The 17991-nt window shown below is 41.7% G+C and overlaps 1 protein-coding gene across 3 annotated transcripts; it reads left to right on the top strand.

Annotated features, from left to right (window-relative positions):
• Positions 1-1275: 1275 nt before the first annotated feature.
• On the top strand, positions 1276-17922 carry CDV3 (CDV3 homolog). Of its 3 annotated transcripts, none has more exons than XM_082654451.1 (5): positions 1276-1888; positions 2616-2692; positions 12280-12425; positions 13704-13863; positions 15511-17922. In XM_082654451.1, exons 1-5 carry the CDS (start codon positions 1649-1651, stop codon positions 15515-15517), a joined length of 630 nt encoding a protein of 209 aa, XP_082510577.1. In that variant the 5' UTR covers positions 1276-1648; the 3' UTR covers positions 15518-17922. The 3 variants fall into 3 exon arrangements, with proteins under 3 accessions (XP_082510577.1, XP_082510578.1, XP_082510576.1); XM_082654452.1 differs by having other exon boundaries at positions 15231-17922; XM_082654450.1 differs by having other exon boundaries at positions 15053-17922.
• The last annotated feature ends 69 nt before the right edge of the window (positions 17923-17991 follow it).

The following is a 17991-nucleotide window of genomic DNA, read 5'->3' as shown; positions in this document are numbered from 1 at the left end:
TTCTAGGCTTAGTACGTTAATAGTGTAGGTGGAGGGGGCATGGGGGAGACAAACTTTAACGGAAAAACTGTAAAGGAAAAGACCAAGAAGTAGCTCCATTTATTGGCTGTGCTCTATCTACCCCACAAGGCTACTAACATAAGTCTGAGTCATTTCCTCAGTGGTTGTGACAGTTCTCTGTCTTTAGAAGGAGGAAGTGGAAAGTTTAATACCTTACATTAGAGGCCCTTTTTCATATGCAAGGATTCATTTCATTCTCAAGGCCAAAAAGGTACTTAAATAGCACAACCACGTATAGCATGGGCACATTTGGTCCCCATTACTATGGTATGCCATTCCCTTCCTCTTATCAGGGATAAAAAAAAAGATAGATTACAGTCATCTCGTCAGGGCAGGGGATACTATTTAAATGTAAAATCATTTATCGCATCCAATGTGTATTAAGCACTGCAACTAAGAGGTACTCTTTCCCCAAGTATCTTGCAAGAGCTAACATCTCCATTTTACAGATCAGGAGCTTGAGGGTCAGATTTAGCTTGACCTTGGTAGATAAATCAATATCTAGTAGAGTATAGATAAAACCAATAGATAAAACCAATCTCCTTTTAACTACCTACTGGCTTACTAAGATCTTTTAGTAAATGAGAACTAAACTTCAAGGCCACTGCTCCTCACTTTCATAACAATCATCCCCTATGATGAAAATGAATAGTTGCCAGACCAGAGAGGGTGAAAGTACAGAGGCCAGCAGAGCGGGTGGTACCATCTTTAACATAGCTAGCTTAACACAGGGCCTTTCCGTCTCGCTAAAGTTCAAACGACTAAAAGGCCCCAGCTGGCCCCTGACGAGCAGACACACGTGTATCGTACGCATGCGCCCAGACGGGACCTACCCGCCCCTTCGACCGGACCTCTTTAGCCAAGTCACCAACCAGCCCTCTAAATGCCCGCCCCCAAGGCTAAACCTTCGACCAATCGGGAGGCAAGAGTCATCAGGCACGTCACATTTAGCATATACCCTCTCCCCGCCCCCAAGCCATGGCCCCGCCCCGTCCGAGACAGGGATGGTCGCCAAAGCACTTCGTTCTGGCATATGATTGGCTCCTTTTCCAGCCCCGCCTCCGTCTCCTCCCGCCGCCCTCCCCTCCACTCTCCCACACTGGCGGGCGGAGCTAAGTACGCAGGCGTGGGTGTTGCCTCTCTCTTCTGGGGGCCCGCCCGCCCTCCTCCCCCTCCCTCTCCCTCCCTCCCCAACCCCCTTCCCCTCCTATCTGGGCCTGCGTGCGCGCGTCCTCCTCCTTCACGCGCCGCCGCTAGCCTAGCACTCTCGCTGGAACCTCTGGCCCGAACGTTCCCTTTGCCCTCCGGCTGCGGAGCGGGCGGGATCCTGCACCGCTGTTGCTGCAGCCCGGGCGGGCGGGCGGGGCGGCGGCAGCGGCACGCGAGCCCGGAAGAGGGCCGTACCACCATTCGCCAGCACGCGGGGGGAGCCGCTCGCCCCGCCGCAAACGCCTCGGCGACCCCGCGGGGCTGAGGCGTCGCCGCGCCCGGGAGCTTGAGCGCCGAGCCGGCCTCGACCCCGAGCTCGGAGCCCCGCGGGCAGCGCCCGCCGCCGGCCCCACCCATCCGGGCCGAGGAGGCCGCGACCATGGCTGAGATGGAGGAGCGGAGCCTGGACAACTTCTTCGCCAAGAGAGACAAGAAGAAGAAGAAGGAGCGGAGCAACCGGGCGGCAAGCGCCGCGGGTTCGGCGGGCGTCGCCGGCGGGAGCAGCGGAGCCGCGGGCGCGGCGGGCGGTGGGGCGGGCGTGGGGACCCGGCCGGGCGACGGCGGGACCGCGGGCGCGGGGGCCACGGGCCCCGGGGCCGCCACCAAGGTTGTGACAAAGGTGAGGGGCCAGGGAGACTGGGAGTCGGGGCCCGGGCCGCGCGCTTGCGCCCATGTGCCCGCCCCCGCCCGCCTGCCTGCTTGCCTGTCCGGGGAAACGGCCGGGAGGGGCGGCCGGGGCCCGGCTGGCGGGCTGATGGGCGCGGAGGCTGCCACGTGACGCGGGCTTCCCACGGCGGGCCGCCTCGCGCTCCCCGCTGGACCCCCGGCACCCCGCTCCCGACCCGCGTCGCTTGGCTCGGGCGAGGACGCAAGCTGGCGGCGGCACCCTCCCGGGGAATCGGCCCGGGTCGGAAGTGCATCTATCGAATGACGTCTACTCTGAGTAATTTAGCGTTCTGATTTCAGACCAGTAGTCTGAGCTGAATTTTCTAACAATCACATTTGTGGCAGCTCTAACTGGCACGACTTGGTCCCGAAGTCCGTAAAAGAAAAGTCTCATGGCAAGATTGAGCTAGACGTTTAGTTGTGGGCTTCCTGTTGATTTCATCTGGCGTTTCCTGGTTGCTTTTAAAGTAACAGGTCTCATGAAGGAACGCGGTGGAAGTAAAGTTTACTCACGTTTGTCCTCCAGCCTAGTTGGCCTTGGGATTGAGCAAGGGCTTTGGCCAGAAAACGAGTCCACACTTTAGGTTCCAGCCGCTTCATCCCTTTTTCATAGTCTGATAGTTGTCTTAGTTGTGTTTTTACAAATAGCTTTAATTGACTAAGTGGTACCTGTTTTACAGGATGAAGATGAGTGGAAAGAATTTGAGCAAAAAGAGGTTGATTACAGCGGCCTAAGAGTTCAAGCAATGCAAATAAGGTATGGTCTGGTTACAGACGTGCTTAGATAACTCAAGGGATAGATACTGTATGTTTGGGGGTTTTTAGCCCCAAAACAGCATCACAGTACTCTTGTGCTTTAGATATGCTTATTAGGACTCTAATGGATTGTGCCTATTCCTCTGATGGCGGCCCTTCTATATGCTGATCAAATTAGCTGCCAGCTCTAAAATCCTGTGAGAGCTTGCCTGCTTCAAATCTTGGTTAGGCCTTTTTGAGACAGCTAAAATGGATTTTGTGGTTTCAAAATTTTTACTTTTAATATTGGTGGGTCGAAGTTAGTTTTTCTTTTTGTTTCAAAAAATAACAGGGGTGGTTTTCAGATCCTCTGTGACAGACAAGTTATATATGTATTTGTAATTGAAGCATAGTTAGAGGGAAATAGCAGATTTTACAAACAAGTTATATATGTATTCGTAATTGAAGCATAGTTAGAGGGAAATAACAGATTTTACGTATTCACACAGTGAAACCAACTTGTGTAATTAGCACTGAGGTCAAGAAACTGAACATTACTGGTAGAGGAGAAAGCCCCCTCATAGTCACTGTTTTCACCCCTCAAATGACCACTAACCTAACACTAGATTAATTTTCCTAGAAACTTATAGAAATGCAATCATACTCTAAGTATATTTTTAAAGTTCAAGAAAACAGTAATTTCTGAAAATTGGATTGGTTGGCTTAGAGAATTTGAAATTAACGTATTTTATCAAGTCCAGTCTATGGTAGTCACATGGACTTTAGATTCATGTAAATAAATGTCATGTTTTTGAGGGTCTCATGAAGTAGAAAATCCATTGGTTTAGATTAAAAACCCTTTATTCTCAGTTTCAAGAAATAAGTGATCCCTGGAAATTCCCTGGCAGTCCAGTGGTTAGGACTCAGCACTCTCACTACCAGGGGCCTGGGGTCCATCCCTGGTCAAGGAGCTAAAGTCCCGCACGCCACACAGCACAGCCAAAAAAAGAAGTGAACCCGATGCACTGCCTTCCAGTTTGAAGTCTGTGATTTATATATGCCCGTGACTGCCTGGCACAGTGGAGGAAATACTTTTCCTTAACAAAATACTGTCTTTTGACCTCTCTAGATAGTAACATTTATGGTGTTAAATAACTTATTAAAAAACCAGGGCTAACTTTTATGACATTTGTTGGATACTTACCACAACTAGGCATTCATGTCCTAGGTTCTTTCACGTCGCTGTGTGAGCTTAAGCAAAGTGAAACCTGATTGGTAGTGGGAAACTTTTAGGAAATGCAGCTTCCCCACATTTGAAATACCTTCCGTGGTGGTGTGAAGTAGAGGTGATTAGACTGGAGGTTTATTCCCAGCCACTTCTTGGCTTCCTTCGTGTGTTAGATGTTTTTTGTTTTTTCTTTTTTTGGTTGTGTTGGGTCTTTGTTGCTGCGCACGGGCTTTCTCTAGTTGCCGCGAGCGAGGGCTACTCTTCATTGTGGTGTGCGGGCTTCTCATTGCCGTGGCTTCTTTTGTTGCAGGGCATGGGCTCTAGGCACACAGGCTTCAGTAGTTGCGGCACACAGGCTTCAGTAGTTGCAGCACACAGGCTCAGTAGTTGTGGTAAGCGGGCCCTAGAGTGCGTGGGCTTCAGTAGTTGCGGTACACTGGCTTGGTTGCTCCGTGGCATGTGGAATCTTCCCGGACCAGGGATCAAACCCATGTCCCCTGAATTGGCAGGAGGATTCTTTTTTTTTTTTTTGCGGTACGTGGGCCTCTCACTGTTGTGGCCTCTCCCGTTGCGGAGCACAGACTCCGGACACGCAGGCTCAGCGGCCATGGCTCATGGGCCCAGCTGCTCCGTGGCATGTGGCATCTTCCCGGACTGGGGCACGAACCCATGTCCCCTGCATCAGCAGGCGGACTCTCAACCACTGCGCCACCAGGGAAGCCCAGACCAGCTTTTTTGTACTGCTTTTTTCATTATTTAGCATCTAGTCATTGCCCCTCAGTGGCCATCCAGAGATCTTTCTCTTACCTGCTAACATTGAGAAACATACCTTCTTCAGGAAGCTGCTTTTGTGGATTCTCAGTCACTGTGGAGTCTGGGGTCTGTCTCCGTTGCCTTCATAAATCAACAGGGGAATCTAATCAACAGAGGGCTTCCAGGAAAGGCTTGAGAGTGAGAAGCCATCAGAGGGTTAATAATAATGACAAAAACTTTCACTTTATACAGCTGACGCTTGAACAACATGGGTTTGTACTGCATGGGTCCACTTATATGCAGATATTTTTCAATAGTAAATGCTGTATTACACGACCTGCGGTTGGTTGAATCTACCGATACGGAAGAACTGCAGATGAGGCATGTTAACACCCCTGTTGTTCAAGGGTCAACCATGTACTGAATATCTTTATAAACTTTGTATTAAATGTTCTTGACATTGACTCAGTAGGAGTGGGAGTCTACAAGGAAAGACACGTTGGTTCAATAGAATGGGAAGTAGGTTACTCACACAAATAGGATATAGTTGATAATGTGGCAAAAACATGGACTTTAGGGAAAGACAGACCTGGGCTTGCATTTTAGCCCTGCTGCATATGTGTGACCTTGGGCGAGTTACTTTACTTGTGAATGTTATCTGCAAAATTGAGATGACTACTCAGGATTTTTGTGAGGATTTTGAACAGGATGTTCATAATATATCCACTTGGTTAATGTTAATCAACCTCTGTTTAGTGGGTAAATTAGAATGTCTTACTCTTGGGAATTTCTCTGCTATTTAACCATGAGGCACCTGCTTTATAATACCAATATTTGAGGAGAAGGGGTAATGGAGGCACATAATATTATCATGACTAAAGTCCTACTCTGGTGAGTCAGTTCACTATGGACTTAATAGGAGAACATGACATGTTCAGGTTGGCATTAGTATAACCATATAAAGAAAAATCCTTCTCAGAGTTGCTGGAGATCTTGAATGATTGTCTTTTATGACTTGGTCTTACCTTTTGTGCAGAAGCCCTCAGAAGGGGAGAGAAATGAGATCTCTCTCTTCTGTGGAATTGGAGGAGGGTGGTTATGCCTTTAGTTTGTTACCTTTTCTATCCATGAGAGAGACAGCCTTGCTATTTCAATATGAAACAAGGGAAATGACACTTTGAAGTTGACTTAAAAATATCTTGAAATTCTCCATCTATAGTCTTAATTGTTTTTCTCCCAACTTATTGTGTTGAAAAATTACAAACCTCAGAAAAGTTGCAAGAATAGTAGAATAAGTACCCTTATACTCTTGCTGGAGATGTACAAATCATTTTTGCCACACTTACTTTCTCTTTAGTTAGCTGCATACAGTCTTAAAAGTTTTTGACACTAGTCCTCATAGTAAGTTAGCATGCTGGACGTTTGTTGAAGGTGAGTGTGCAATTGAAAGGGGGAGAGTTTTCAGCAGCAGCAAGCATACTGTATTAACGTCCTAGCTCACATTTACCCATTAGCTCAAGATTTAAGGACCAAGAGTATTATGAGGTCATGTGTCAAGTTTTGTGTCTAGGTTAATCTTATTCAAGATCACATTGTTTACAGACAAGTTCTGAGAGGGAAGCCATTGAGATGGTGATAAAAGAAGGGGCCTAGCGCTTGAGCTTAGATTATTGGTTGATAGTAGGACCTATAGGCCTTTCCCATCTTTAAAATGGATTTGAGGAAGAAGGATTTCATTTACTACTTATTACTAAATGGTGAGCATGTGTCATGTTTCAATAAAAAATTGAGTCCTTGGATCCCAGTGGTTTTCTAGGAATCTTAAGAAATCTAGACTTTTAAACCCATTAGGTAGAGCTGGTTAATTTGTCCTTTGAAGAGAAGAAATTATTCCAGCATCCAAGCTGGATTCGTAGTAGCAAATATTTGTGGGACTGCTTTGTCCTGGATATTGGGCATCAACTACTGGGTCTTGGAGTTGTAAAAAAAAAAAACTCATGCTCTACTGAACACTAGTAGATCATTTCAGTGATGTGCAGGGGCCGTGGAGTCCAGGAGAGACGCTTAGGTCTACCATGAACGGGTCAAGAAAGAGTCCTTGGATGAAATACAGTGACATTTTAAGCTGCCAGCCATGGCTCATCAGGCCATTTCTATCCCCCCAGTTTACTGTTGTAACAGTGATTGGATAATAGGGTCAAATCAGTGGTGCTGCCCAGCATTCTGGCAAAAGTGCAGTCAAGTCTGGATTTTGTTTTAGCTGCTTTTGGGGAAGGGGGAGTTAGGATACATAAATTCTCCTGTAATGTCCCTTGAGATAAGGAGGTAAGAATGTTCTGTTCTTTATAAATACACCACTGTAGAATGTGTGATCCTGATCAGTCTTACTAAAAAAAAGTGAATTTCTCAAATCTCAAAATAGGGAAAATTTTTGTTTCATATTTTAGAGCTATAAAGAGAGTGAAATGAAGTAATAGGCAACCTGAAAGAATATGGGCTCTGGAGTCCCACTGACTTGGCTCTGCTACATTGTAGCCCTGGTGAAGGTACTTAAGTATCTGAATATCAGTCTCCTCATATGTACAATGGGTCTTCTCCCCGCCTTAGTGTTCTTTCGATTTTTAACTTTGTAAAACGGGTACAACACTGCCTGGTATAGTAGATGCTCAGTAAATATTCCTTTTTGTAGCATTATCATTCCCAGTACCCCAAAATAGTGCCTTACAGACTAATGCATATTCAAGACAGTATACTTTGGATTGTGATAATGAATTTACAGTAACATTGTAGTTTTTATTTTTATTTTATTTACTTATTTTTTAAGCATTGTAGTTTTTAAAACATCAAATTTAGCTGATGAGACGTTGTATATTATATTTGGATCAGACGCCAAATTTTAGCCTAGTTGTCTTCTGTGGAAATAATTCTCTGCAACATGATTTTTGTTCTTTGGCATTTGGAGGTTTGACATTTTCTGGAATATGTAAATATGAAAGAGTAGTAGGCTATTTAAATTATTTCTATCCTGCCATTGTTACTATAGCACTTGGGCAAGGCTCTTAGCATCTCTGGGCCTTATTTCCCTCTGTTGGGTGAAGTGTCTTGACTAGACAATTTCCAATGTTTAGTTTAGCTGATATTTCAGAATCTTATGAAGCAAAATACTAAGTTGTGTTGTGCCTATTATCAATATACAATCCCTCTAATTAAAACAGATCACTCTTATTTTCTAGTAATAGTTTGTAATCTAGAGGTATTTTAGATTTGTGATTTTTTAAATTCATTTCTTCACTTGTCTCTGAGGGTGAAAAGGTGATGAACACTAGACAGTAAAGGAATCTTCTTTTCTTTGAGACTCTCAGCATTCTATCAGACCAAATTGGAGTTTTTCTTCAAAGTTTATTTTTTTGCAGATTAGGAAAACAATGTTTTTGTTCTTTAGAACATTTGAAGAGTATAACAGCATAAAGAAATATGCAAGAATTATTCATAATCCCTTCTGCTTAGGGATAATCAGTGTTAAAATTTTTTTGATTTTCAGTTTATTGCAAGCTGATAATTCTGGAGTTTAAATATTAAAATAATTTAAGGGAAAAGCTATTTTAATTCAGTGCATTGTTGAAATTAACCATTTCTAAATGTAACTGATCAAATGAAAGCTATCACAGTTTGGGGATATAAGAGTGTAAAAGTGCCATGAAGTCACTTAAATCTTTGTGGGGATCTTATCACCCAGTCTGGCATGGATTGGGTTGCTGCGACATTGCTAACTACATAGTCAATTATAGCTAGGTCAATTATAGCTAGTCAGTTATACCTGTGCTTTTACTCATGGACCAAGCAAATTACATTTTAGTGTAATTACATAGGTGTGGCTTCAGAGGTGGGTAACTTTTTAAAAAAACTTCTTTTGGGACAATTTTGACATTTGGATACCACTGTTAGACTCCTGGATAAATTATGACTTTCATACTCTTACCTGATCATTCTACTTAAAAGCTTTAGGAAGCAAGATCATACTGCTTAGTGTCCATTTTAAAAGAACATGTTTTCATGTTGCTTTTTTTTTTTTTAATGAAAACTATGTTTTTTCTTATTATAAAGGTGGTATATGTGGTGCTTATATGAAAACCTAAATATGAAAATGCTGGAGAGGGTGTGGAGAAAAGGGAAACCTCTTGCACTGTTGGTGGGAATTAATACAGCCACTATGGAGAACAGTATGGAGTTTCCTTAAAAAATTAAAAATAGAACTACTGTATGACCCAGCAATCCCACTACTGGGCATATACCCTGAGAAAACCATAATTCAAAAAGAGGCATGTACCACAATGTTCATTGCAGCTCTGTTTACAGTAGCCAGGACATGGAAGCAACCTAGTGTGCATCAACAGGTGAATGGATAAAGAAGATGTGGCACATATATACAATGGAATATTACTCAGCCATAAAAAGAAACGAAATTGAATTATTTGTAGTGAGGTGGATGGCCGTAGAGACTGTCACACAGAGTGAAGTAAGTCAGAAAGAGAAAAATAAATACTGTATGCTAACACATATATATGGAATCTAAAAAAAAAAAAAAAAAAAATGGTTCTGAAGACCCTAGGGGCAGGACAAGAATAAAGACACAGATGTAGAGAATGGACTTGAGAACACGGGGAGGGGGAAGGGTAAGCTGGGACGAAGTGAGAGAGTGGCATGGCCATATATACACTACCAAATGTAAAATAGATAGCTAGTGGGAAGCAGCCGCATAGCACAGGGAGATCAGCTCGGTGCTTTGTGACCACCTAGAGGGGTGGGATAGGGAGGGTGGGAGGGAGACGCAAGAGGGAGGGGGGATATATGTATACATATAGCTGATTCACTTTGTTATAAAGCAGAAACTAACACCATTGTAAAGCAATTATACTCCAATAAAGATGTTAAAAAATAATAAATAAAAAGCGTGTAATACCAAATGCTTACGGCACTTACCATGTGCCAAGCACTGTTATCAGTGCTTTGTGTCTGTTAATCTTCATAATGGGGCTGTTACCCCCTTTTTACACGAGAAGACTGAGGCATACAGAAGTTAGATGCCGTACTTAGTCTTCCAGGCTAGTAAATGGCAGAGCCTGGGTGTATTGAACCAGCCAGTTTGGCTTTAAAATCTGCTCATAACTGCTTGCTCCATGAAGAAAATAAAATCATGCATTCTAGCACCCACTTTTTAACATTTACCCAAGAAATCATTCTAATTGTCTTTCTATCTATATTAGGTGCATAGATTTTTAGTATTGATACGTTGTTGGTTTATGTGACATGATTATTACTTCCATGTTAGTGTAGGCCTAACATTTTAAATGGCTCCATAGGATTCTATTATATGTTAGCAAAAAGGAAGACTGAAGGCTGGCTTAGCCATACTCCCCACGCTTTTTTCCTCTCAAACTATAGTCTTTAGTAAAATCGTGCTCTAAATGCAGATTGAAGGTAAGTTTGTTCCCTTTCTCGCTTTCTGTTGCCACCCTAGGCCTCTAAATTCTGGAATCATCTCTGGTTGGTGGACAATAAGTGATGGTACTATTATCTGAGTGTCTTTAAAGAAGACCATTAGCTATTCAAGAAATTTGTCATATAGCCAGAACTTATTTTAATAGACATGGAAAGAAAACACCCTTAGATGTCATTTTGCAGAAACCAGGATATGCCCTGATGTTCCCAAGGTCACAGTCAAGGTAGGAGTCATATATACGTTGTTATGGCCATTGTCATGGATCAGATATCAAAAGGAGAAAATGTCTGAAAGAGTGGAAGGCCAGGGACAGAGCTTTAGGCAGCAGCATGTAGCATTTTCTTTTTTCTTTTTGTTGCGTTGGGTCTTCACAGCCGCGCACGGGATTTCTCTTTGTTGCGGTGCACAGGCTTCTCATTGCATTGGCTTCTCGTTGAGGAGCATGGGCTCTAGGCACACAGGCTTCAGTAGTTGCAGCATGCAGTCTCAGTAATTGCAGCACATGAGCCCTAGAGCATGGGGGCTTCAGTAGTTGAGGCACATAGGCTCAGTAGTTGCAGTGCGTGGGCTTCAGTAGTTATGGCACACGGGCTCTAGAGCACAGACTCAGTAGTTGTGGCACATGGGCTTAGTTCCTCCGCGGCATGTGGGATCTTCCTGGACGAGGGATCGAACCCATGTCCCCTGCATTGGCAGGCGGATTCTTAACCACTGCTCTACCAGGGAAGTCCCGCAGCCTGTTTTTTTTAATAGAGGAAAGGACAGTTAGATTGATGACAGAGATTGATAAGCTGAAGACCTAGGAAACACCACCACTGTCATGGAAAGTAATCCAGGGAGAAGGTTGGTGGTCTGTGCCAGGTGCATCATCTGCAAGGGCAAAGAGTTGCAAAAAGGAAGTTTGATTTGGCAGTTATCTTTGTGCTGCCAAGCCAGCGGTATAGAGGCAAGATATATGTACTTGATAATTTAGCAAATTCAGGCTTACATAAAATAGTAATAAGTAATCCAACACAAGGAGAAATAAAGATACCTTGCAGAGATCACAGACTTCTGACTCAAGTCGATTCAAGAATAAAAAAATAGGGACTTGCCTGGCAGCCCAGGGGTTAAGAATTCGCCTTCCAGTGCAGGGGATGTGGGTTCAGTCCCTGATCGGGCAGCTAAGATACCACATGCCTTATGGCCAAAAAACCAAGAAAACATAAAACAGAAGCAATATTGTAATTCAGTAAAGACATTAAAAATGGTCCACATCAAATCTTAAAAAAAAAAATTAAAAATAGGCATTAAATAGAACAGTTCAGTCAGTCTTAGAATGGTATGTCACCACTGAGGATATATTTTGCATTTATAATCACTAGTAAGCCAAAGACTGAGTTCTTGTATTCTCTTCTTTAAATGCGTGACACATCTCTGATGTTAGGGACCAGTTCTATGTATTTCCTATGTCTAGACAGTAGAGACTGACACTAATAAAGTATGAAGCACTGATGTAAATACTGAATGCTAACTTGTTTTCCTCTGTTGGAATGTGAATTAATTTTGAGAGTATTTTTTTACATGTACTAAAGGATTAGCAAATGAAATTATACAACTTTTAAAACCCATACATTTGATCACTAAAAATATGCTTACCGTAAGTGCCTGTTTGTACACTTTGGTCCTAGAAAAAAATCAAGTAATTGTACTTTTAATCTTTCAAGTTGCCCTTTTCTCTACATTTCAGGTTAGATTGACCTCTCTTCCCTCCCTCAGTAGGGGCTGCTATAAATAATCAACACAGATTGTTAAAAGCCTGGCATGTCAGTGCGTTAAATATTTCTAGATATTCTTGAGTGTATGGAGTTTGCAAAAAGGGAAATGGAGACTGTCAGACAGAGAGGTTTTCTCAACCTTTTTCCAGCGATTGAATCCTTTTACATGAAGTCCTAATGCATAAAATAGATTAAATCCCCTAATTCTTCCTCTCTTTTTTTTTTTTAAAAGCAAGTGAGGCATTTGGGCTTGAAGAGGTTAATAAGTACCTTCTCCAGAATCACAGATCATTATTGATAGAATTAAGGATTTGGACTGACAGTTTTCCTGGTGTTTCTGTAATTGAATTCACTTGTTTATTTTCCAATAGTGAAAAGGAAGAAGATGAAAATGAAAAAAGAGAAGATCCAGGTGATAACTGGGAAGAAGGCGGAGGAGGTGGTGGTGGTGTAGAAAAATCTTCAGGTCCCTGGAATAAAACAGCTCCGGTACAAGCACCTCCTGCTCCAGTAGTTGGTAACCTTCATATTTCATTTTCATAAAGATGTCTATTTGTGTATAATTTTATATGCAGTCAGCTTTCAACTAAATGCATGCTTGCACTGGGTGAGTAGGGTCTTCTTTCCATTCCTAGGAGAGAGACTTGTGTCTGATCTAAAGACTTTCATATCCTCAATAAAGAAATTTGGAAGTTAAGGCTGTAGGCTGCTTAAATCTTACTGCAGCCCTATAGCTTGCCAGATTTACATGTTTAAGCATTTTTTTTCAATGTTTGACGGCTGACTAAGGAATATTGGGTACCTGTGTCTTTTTTTTTCCATTCCCTATTTTACTCTCTCTGAAGAATGAATTCTCAGACAGGTGGATTTTATCACTCCCAAGAGGATGAAAAGTGCTTCTTGGCTCGGGGGAGAGTGGGAATGGTAAAGAAATCTTAAAGGGATCTTACAGTGGTTTGTGGCCCATCAGAGGGCCAGAGTATGTAAACATATGTACAGTGTATCTATGGTATTAACATTTTTTGCTTGGGGCGTGGGGACAGTACTGTTTAGAAGAAAGTTGTCTAAAAAGGCTCTTTTAGGAAGGCAATAAAGAAAAAATGTTGAGAAATAATGCTCTGATGTATACCCATTTTATACAGAATAATATAAAGGATAACAAATCACCCCCAAATGTTACTGTCCAAAGATCACAGATTACTACCATGCATAGTTTTTCCTTCTAGCTGCATTACACTTGAGCTAATGAATGATGTAGAGATGTTCATTTGAAAGGAAGCTTTGGATAACTAGAAAACGTGTGTAAAACACTGAATTCATGTTTAGGATGGGGGGCGGTGAATGGTATGTAAGAAAAGCTGAAAGGCTGTGTCCTCAAAATCTTGGTCATGGTACAAGACTTTGGGCTGCTTAATTTTTTCTCCTGTTTTACTAGAAAATAAAAAATTCATTGATGATGTAAAAGTGGTCATACTTTGAAAGGTAGTCCCTGATGAGACCTGTCTCCCAGGAACAGCAGATGCCTTTCCCACTTCCAATAAGTTGACTTAATAGAACTCACTTACATAGATAATTAAAATTGTACATGGAAGAGAAATTGGAAGACTACTTTTACCCTAGAAAAATAGGCCTTTGCTTTTGGACATTTCCTCAGATAACTTTCCTTCTGTTGTTCAGAGACCCTTAATGTAAGTATTGTTTTTTTCCATACTGTTAAAATGATCAGGAATTCAGGAGTAGCTTATTAAAACGCCAAGCACTTGAATAGTTTCTCTAAACTGTTTTGAAATGTTAGTTACAGAAACCCCAGAACCGACAATGACTAGTGGCGTGTATAGGCCTCCTGGGGCCAGGTTGACCACAACAAGGAAAGCACCCCAAGGACCACCAGAAATCTACAGTGATACACAGTTCCCATCCCTGCAGTCCACTGCCAAGCATGTAGAAAGCCGGAAGTAAGTATTCTCAATATTGTGTTTTGGAGCCCTATCCTTTGGCCAGGGAGTGGGGTTTTTGGGATTTGAAAACCCACCTGGGGTGTTGCAGTAAAGCCCAAGCTGCAGCTGAGAGGCAACTGAGAATTAAGGTGGGACTTATATGCCCAGGACTGGGGGGAGAAGGGGGGAAGGACCCGGGGCGGGGGGGCGAGGGGAAAGAGCACCAAAGACAAACTTCGTCTGCAAGTTTCCCTTATCCCTAGTTTATGTCATTCAGTAGCCATGACAAGTCTCATCTAGTAAGAATTCTTAATAAATATTAAGTACATTATTGCTGCTTCTGTGTTCCTTGTAATATAGAAACTAGAAAAGTCAGCAATGCTTCATTATATTCCCAGTTAATATGAGTAGATGACAGATGTTGGCATTTATAAATCTAATATTAAAAATAATCTTATTTCAGCAGGTACTTAAAATGAATGCTACCTGGAGTTAAATGACCACATATGGCACATCCACATCTTATTTAGGGACATGAATTTTTTACAAAGTAAATAAAATGGGAAGAAATGTAAATGACATCAGATGGAAATTTTTCGGGGTGGCTTTTAAATTAAATCCCAGCGTTTTTGCCTCTTTGAGAGCATAGCTGGCTTGAATTTAAGCCTCCACTTGACTTGTTCCTCTGCTCTGTCCTCCACGAGAGGCAGTGATTCACCACACTCATCTTTATCTGACCCACTCCCATAAAGTAGATGTGTGGAGAGTTCTTTGAATAATGAGTAGAACTTTACTTGAATGAGGAAATTGTTGTTCTTACTTTATGCATAAAGAAAGAGATGTGTATTGTCTATTATTTGCTAAGAGTAACAATGAGTCTTAGAAGGAATCACCATGTCATTAGACAGCTTTTTAACTTTCCAGTTGTCTTGAAGTTGGTCCCAAAATAGGTCTTCAGTTAATAGTATTCAGTAGATTTGCTACCACAGAAAATAGGACCCTAGAGCTTCAGTACAGTATTCTATATTTTCTGTTCATTTGAAGCCTTAAAAGTGGTTTTGGTAAGGATTTATATACCAGTTTCCCCCTCCTGTCCCTTCCTCAGGATTTTTCTAAGGGGTGGCTTTTTTTTAAATTCAAGGAAGGATATTTTCAAAACAACCTAGTGAAGAAGAAATATTTACTGATTACATTTCTTTTCCCTTAGGGATAAAGAAATGGAGAAGAGCTTTGAAGTAGTAAGACACAAAACTAGAGGTAGGGATGAGGTTTCAAAAAACCAGGCCCTTAAACTTCAGTTAGACAACCAGTATGCTGTGCTTGAGAATCAGAAAAGCAGCCACACACAGTACAATTAAGGAATGGTGTTTGCTAACCCTTCTAAGGTAACTAGACCACAGCTAACCACCACGGACAGCCATCATCATCTGATCTCTGCTGGATCTACAACTGATGCAGACCACTCGGTATACGGGACCGGCCCTATTGCACTATGGAAGTTTAAAGTATCACAACTGCTCTTTATGTGTATTGGATTTAGGGGGATTTTCATTGTTATATAAATGTGTCAACTAGATTCAGCAGTGTTCTTTCAGAGTTACTCTGCAAATACAAAATAATCGAAAACTGCAGCCAGTGGTCATTTCAAAATCTTTTTATGTTCAGATACTGAGCCTTCGTAAGGGTTGACTACCTCAGATTTGCTGCACTCATTGTGGACTTCATGTGGATCACAACTTCTGGATAAGAAGGTTACAGCTTTTAAGTGTCGATGTGAAACTTGAAACCAGCTCTACTGGATTCCTATCAGAAATCCTGCAGAAAGTCAGCCATCTTCTGGGTTCTGATCTGCTGTAAAAGATGAAGATTTAAGTGACCTTAATTAACCTGTCCTGTGCCCCATTCATAAGGAACACTCTGTAGTGGGTATTAGACTTCCTGGAACATGCCGCTCTCTAAAGAACTGATGTGTTCAGATAATCTGTGTAGGGCTGTGATTTATAATTTAAACTTTGAGTTGTATTCTGAGGTAACCACAAATTAAATTCAACCAAACTCGGGTCACCAAGTGGGAAAAGGGGTGTGGGGGGGGAATAATCTTATTTTTTTAGTAATTTTTTATTTGGGTAGTACTTTTTCTGTGTTCCATATTAAGGCTTTTTCTTTCTTTCTTTCTTTCTTTTTTTTTTTTGCTTTGACTTGGAATAGTTCTTTGACAGAGCATATTGCTTGGCTAAGTAACCTGAAATATGCATTGGAATTGTGAAACGTCTCATGAATTTGCCAATCCCTAGAGCAGAACCAGATGGCCTTTGATACAAAGGGCAGTAGATGCAGGGGGCTCTACTTCAGGTGCTGCTAAAGCTTCCTCTAATCAGGTCTAAGTTGTATAGTAAACTTGTGGAAAGAGTATATTTTCTGCTCAGGCCAAGGGAGTCACAGATGTGTCCTTATAAATTCAAAGCAGTGAGAGCAGAACCTCAACCTAAAACCCACTGAAGTTTCATGGATCTTGCATGATCTCTGACAAGAATTCCAGATGCACTTGTGCCCAAACGTTTAAGGTATTAGACGCAGTGATTGTCTCAGCCTAGCTCTGTCATCAACCTCCTGGTGTGTCTTTTTACGTTGTTCATTTGGAGAGTCAGGGGCGAAAGACAGGTGATGTAGCACTTCTGTTTTTAATGATTACAGCTTAAACTATCCAGTAATTTTTAGTCCTGGAAAAGGACATCAGGACGCTACCCAGGATTACTGAAAAGTCTTTCCATCTAATGAGATAGTCTGGTAATTTCCTAGTTTTGTATCTTCGGTTCAATAGAAATATTTCAAAGTGGCATGTGACCACTTGATGCAGAGTCTGGATTTCTCTGTAATAAAATCCCTTTGCCAAATGTAGGAGTTGCAGACTTGCTACTGGCAAGAGTGAAGCAAATGGGTGAGTAAAACTATCCTGATGTGGGAGCATTTTCCTCTAGGAGTTCAGTCTTGATAAGTGTCAGTGCAGGAATCGCACTCCTAGGAGTGTTACAGAGTCATCTGCTGTCAGATGCGAACCATATCTGGGCAATAATGTTGGCATTATTTGAAGTGGCAGGCAGGATGCCTACGTTCTGGTGTACTTGGGTGAGTAGCTGAGCCAGCCAAGGAGAGGTTGGATGAGTGAGAAACAAAGGATTCTTGGTTAATCTGAAGACTTCATTTGAGAACCAAAAATCTTTTAACAAATAACCTCTTGGACCTTGAGCCACATATTTCCCCTAAAAAGTATGCATTTTTTTCCAGCAAAATTTCGTTGGGGGTTATGTTATTGAGGAATGAACTGAGACGAATATGTGGAAATGTTACTTAATGGCATAGAAATCTGAAGACCTGCAGGAGATTTAAAATTCCAACCCTTCTTATAACTTTTTAAAAGATTGTGAAATTATCAAAATGCACATGAATCAAGTTTTAATATGCTGTATGATGGGTGGATGAGGCTGTCCATTGTACCATTTCTTTCTTTGAATTCTCAGGCATGGTTTGGCAGTGCAAAAACTCTGTAACATTAACAAATTCAATAAAAAGTAAATATGTAGATTTTGGAGTCTGGTGGTTTTTACTCTTAACTGGTAACTGATTATCTTTGAAAATGGAGAATTGATGACATTCCTCCTTTGCTCTAGGAGGCTGATAATGTCATCTCGAGTGACCTTTCCATTTGAGAAATGTTTGTAGAGTACTCTTAATGTTAAAACCAGACCTGGAATGAAACTGGCTGTGAACCTGTGATGAATATTATTTTCCAAAGATAAACATTGAAATGTATTCTTGTCTTCATTGCTGTATTAAATTGTGTTATCTTAGACCATAGTAGGGAAATCTACAGTCTTTATTATGTAAACTAAAGATTTCAGGGCTTGTCCTCTGAGAAGCTTACAAATTTCTCAAATAGCCATTTTAAATTTCAGGATTTAGTCTGGATTATAGTTCCTAAATTTCTAAACTAGAGGAAGTATATTTTCAGTCATTTTTGGTTGGAGTGTGAAATTTTTGAAATATCAAAAATCAAATACAAGTGCTTTTTTAACTGAACTGTTCATTTTGGAATGTAAGTATATGTATTTTTTTCATACCTACAACTCATTTATTTTGTAACTGGAA

This window comes from Grampus griseus (assembly GCF_964374135.1).
Source record: "Grampus griseus genome assembly, chromosome: 5".
NCBI lineage: Eukaryota > Metazoa > Chordata > Mammalia > Artiodactyla > Delphinidae > Grampus > Grampus griseus.
This window is presented reverse-complemented; position numbering and strand designations above follow the sequence as displayed.